General features: G+C 38.5%; 1 protein-coding gene across 1 annotated transcript in view; it reads left to right on the top strand.

Annotated features, from left to right (window-relative positions):
• tenm3 (teneurin transmembrane protein 3) overlaps nt 1–1,857 on the top strand; it is a gene marked incomplete at its 5' end in the record, with an annotated part of 142,446 nt that overhangs the window by 97,740 nt on the left and 42,849 nt on the right. Inside the window, 3 exon segments of the mRNA XM_014023597.1 lie at nt 334–439; nt 532–674; nt 1,069–1,247. Coding sequence (XP_013879051.1) covers nt 334–439; nt 532–674; nt 1,069–1,247 — 428 coding nt within the window.

Below are 1,857 nucleotides of genomic sequence, written 5' to 3'. Positions count from 1 at the left end.
GTCATTGACAAAAAAGGCTTTTGTACAAAGTATTAGATAAATTTCTCTTCATGCGTTCAATACTTTTTCCCTGTGCAATTCCACATTATTACAAATAACTTCATTTCTGGACATTTATGGTTTGATTTCTTTGTATGTATGGATCACTTGGGTTGTTACCGACATCTGGTGAAAATTTTATGTCATTAGTACCTCTAGTAATATATTTACTGAGAAAAATGGTGACGTGTTCAATACTTATTTTACCCGCTGTATTTGTGTGTGTTTTTTCTGCTTCACATTGTAGTCATAGCTCAGTTTTTCTTTAGTATTTTAAAATGTTTTCATCCCTAGCAATGAGGAGGATGTAACGGCTGTGACAGACAGCAGCGGGAACACGCTGCGCATTCGTAGAGACACCAACAGGATGCCTGTCCGTGTGGTCGCTCCTGATAATCAGGTGACAAACACAGGCTTTCTGTCACTTATAGAACAATGCAGACTTCTGGAGTGTGAATATAAACTTCTAATCTGTTTGTTTTGTGATTATAGGTCATTTGGCTGACCATAGGGACTAACGGAGGTCTAAAGTCTCTGACAGCTCAGGGCCAGGAGCTGGTTTTATTTACCTACCATGGAAACAGTGGATTACTGGCAACAAAAAGCCTGCAGATTGGCTGGACTACGTTTTATGAGTGAGGAGAATTCTGTTTCATGTGAATTCATTCAGTCGTTTCATTTTGAGACAAGGAGGTAGCGTGGGTTTCATGACTCCAACCAGAGAATTATCTGTGAAAGGATGAATGCTGAGCTCTGAAACATTCACTGACGATTGCAATGAAACGCTTCAGTGAAAAGAGACAGAAAACAGCTGAGAGAAGAAAAACACTAGCTAAAAAATTAAAATAAGTATATTTTTAATTTAGCTAAAAGTCAAAAACACTAATTAAAAACTAAAGGAAACAAATTTTTTTTGCAACAAAATCTGACACAGATATGAGTGTTGTGCATTATTTGAAGTGAACTCATTACAGCACTGGTTCCTAACAGTCCATTTGTCCACCTGCTGTGCTGGTGTTGTCCCTGTAGCTACGACAGTGAGGGCCGTCTGACAAACGTGACCTTCCCCACTGGAGTGGTCACCAACCTGCATGGAGACATGTCATCTGGAGCTGTTACAGTCGACATAGAGACATCAGGGAGGGATGAGGATGTTTCCATCACTACAAACCTGTCATCTATAGAGTCCTTCTACACTTTGGTGCAGGGTAGGTTTCTGACATGACTACATAAAGAATAGCAGCACTTGAGATATTTAATTAGACATTAGCTCTTGCTTTTCCACTGATCTTCTGTTTGTTTGGGTTTTTTGTTGATTTATGTGTTGTCAATGCATAAAAACAACAGAGCCAAATCATCATACAGTTTGTTACTATTTGCTAATTAGTTTCTGACCTAACCTAGTTTTTGAGAATGTCTGAGCTGAAGGTCTGATTAATGTTTAGATCATTTCCAAACAACGACTCTATTTATTACAGAAGAATACCGTATTTTTCGGACTATAAGCCGCACCCGCCATTTTTAAAAAAAATCCACAAACATTAACATATAAGCCGCACCGGACTATAAGCCGCACCCGCCATTTAAAAAAAAAAAACATCCGCCAACATTAACATATAAGCCGCACCGGACTATAAGCCGCACCCCCAACATAAAAAAACAGTACACCCAAATTTGTCATCAAAAAAGTGAATTCAACATCAAAACATAAAAAGCAAACCTTTAGGAATTAAAGTTCGGAGGAATACGATTCATTTAACTGACCTTATTTTGGTCCAACAAAACATCTCATTCATCTTCCTCCGGTGCACTGAAACC

Source organism: Austrofundulus limnaeus, unplaced genomic scaffold, assembly GCF_001266775.1.
Source record: "Austrofundulus limnaeus strain Quisiro unplaced genomic scaffold, Austrofundulus_limnaeus-1.0 Scaffold379, whole genome shotgun sequence".
Taxonomy (NCBI): Eukaryota; Metazoa; Chordata; class Actinopteri; order Cyprinodontiformes; family Rivulidae; genus Austrofundulus; species Austrofundulus limnaeus.
Note: the sequence above shows the minus strand (reverse complement) of the source record. Positions and strands in the feature narration are given on the sequence as shown.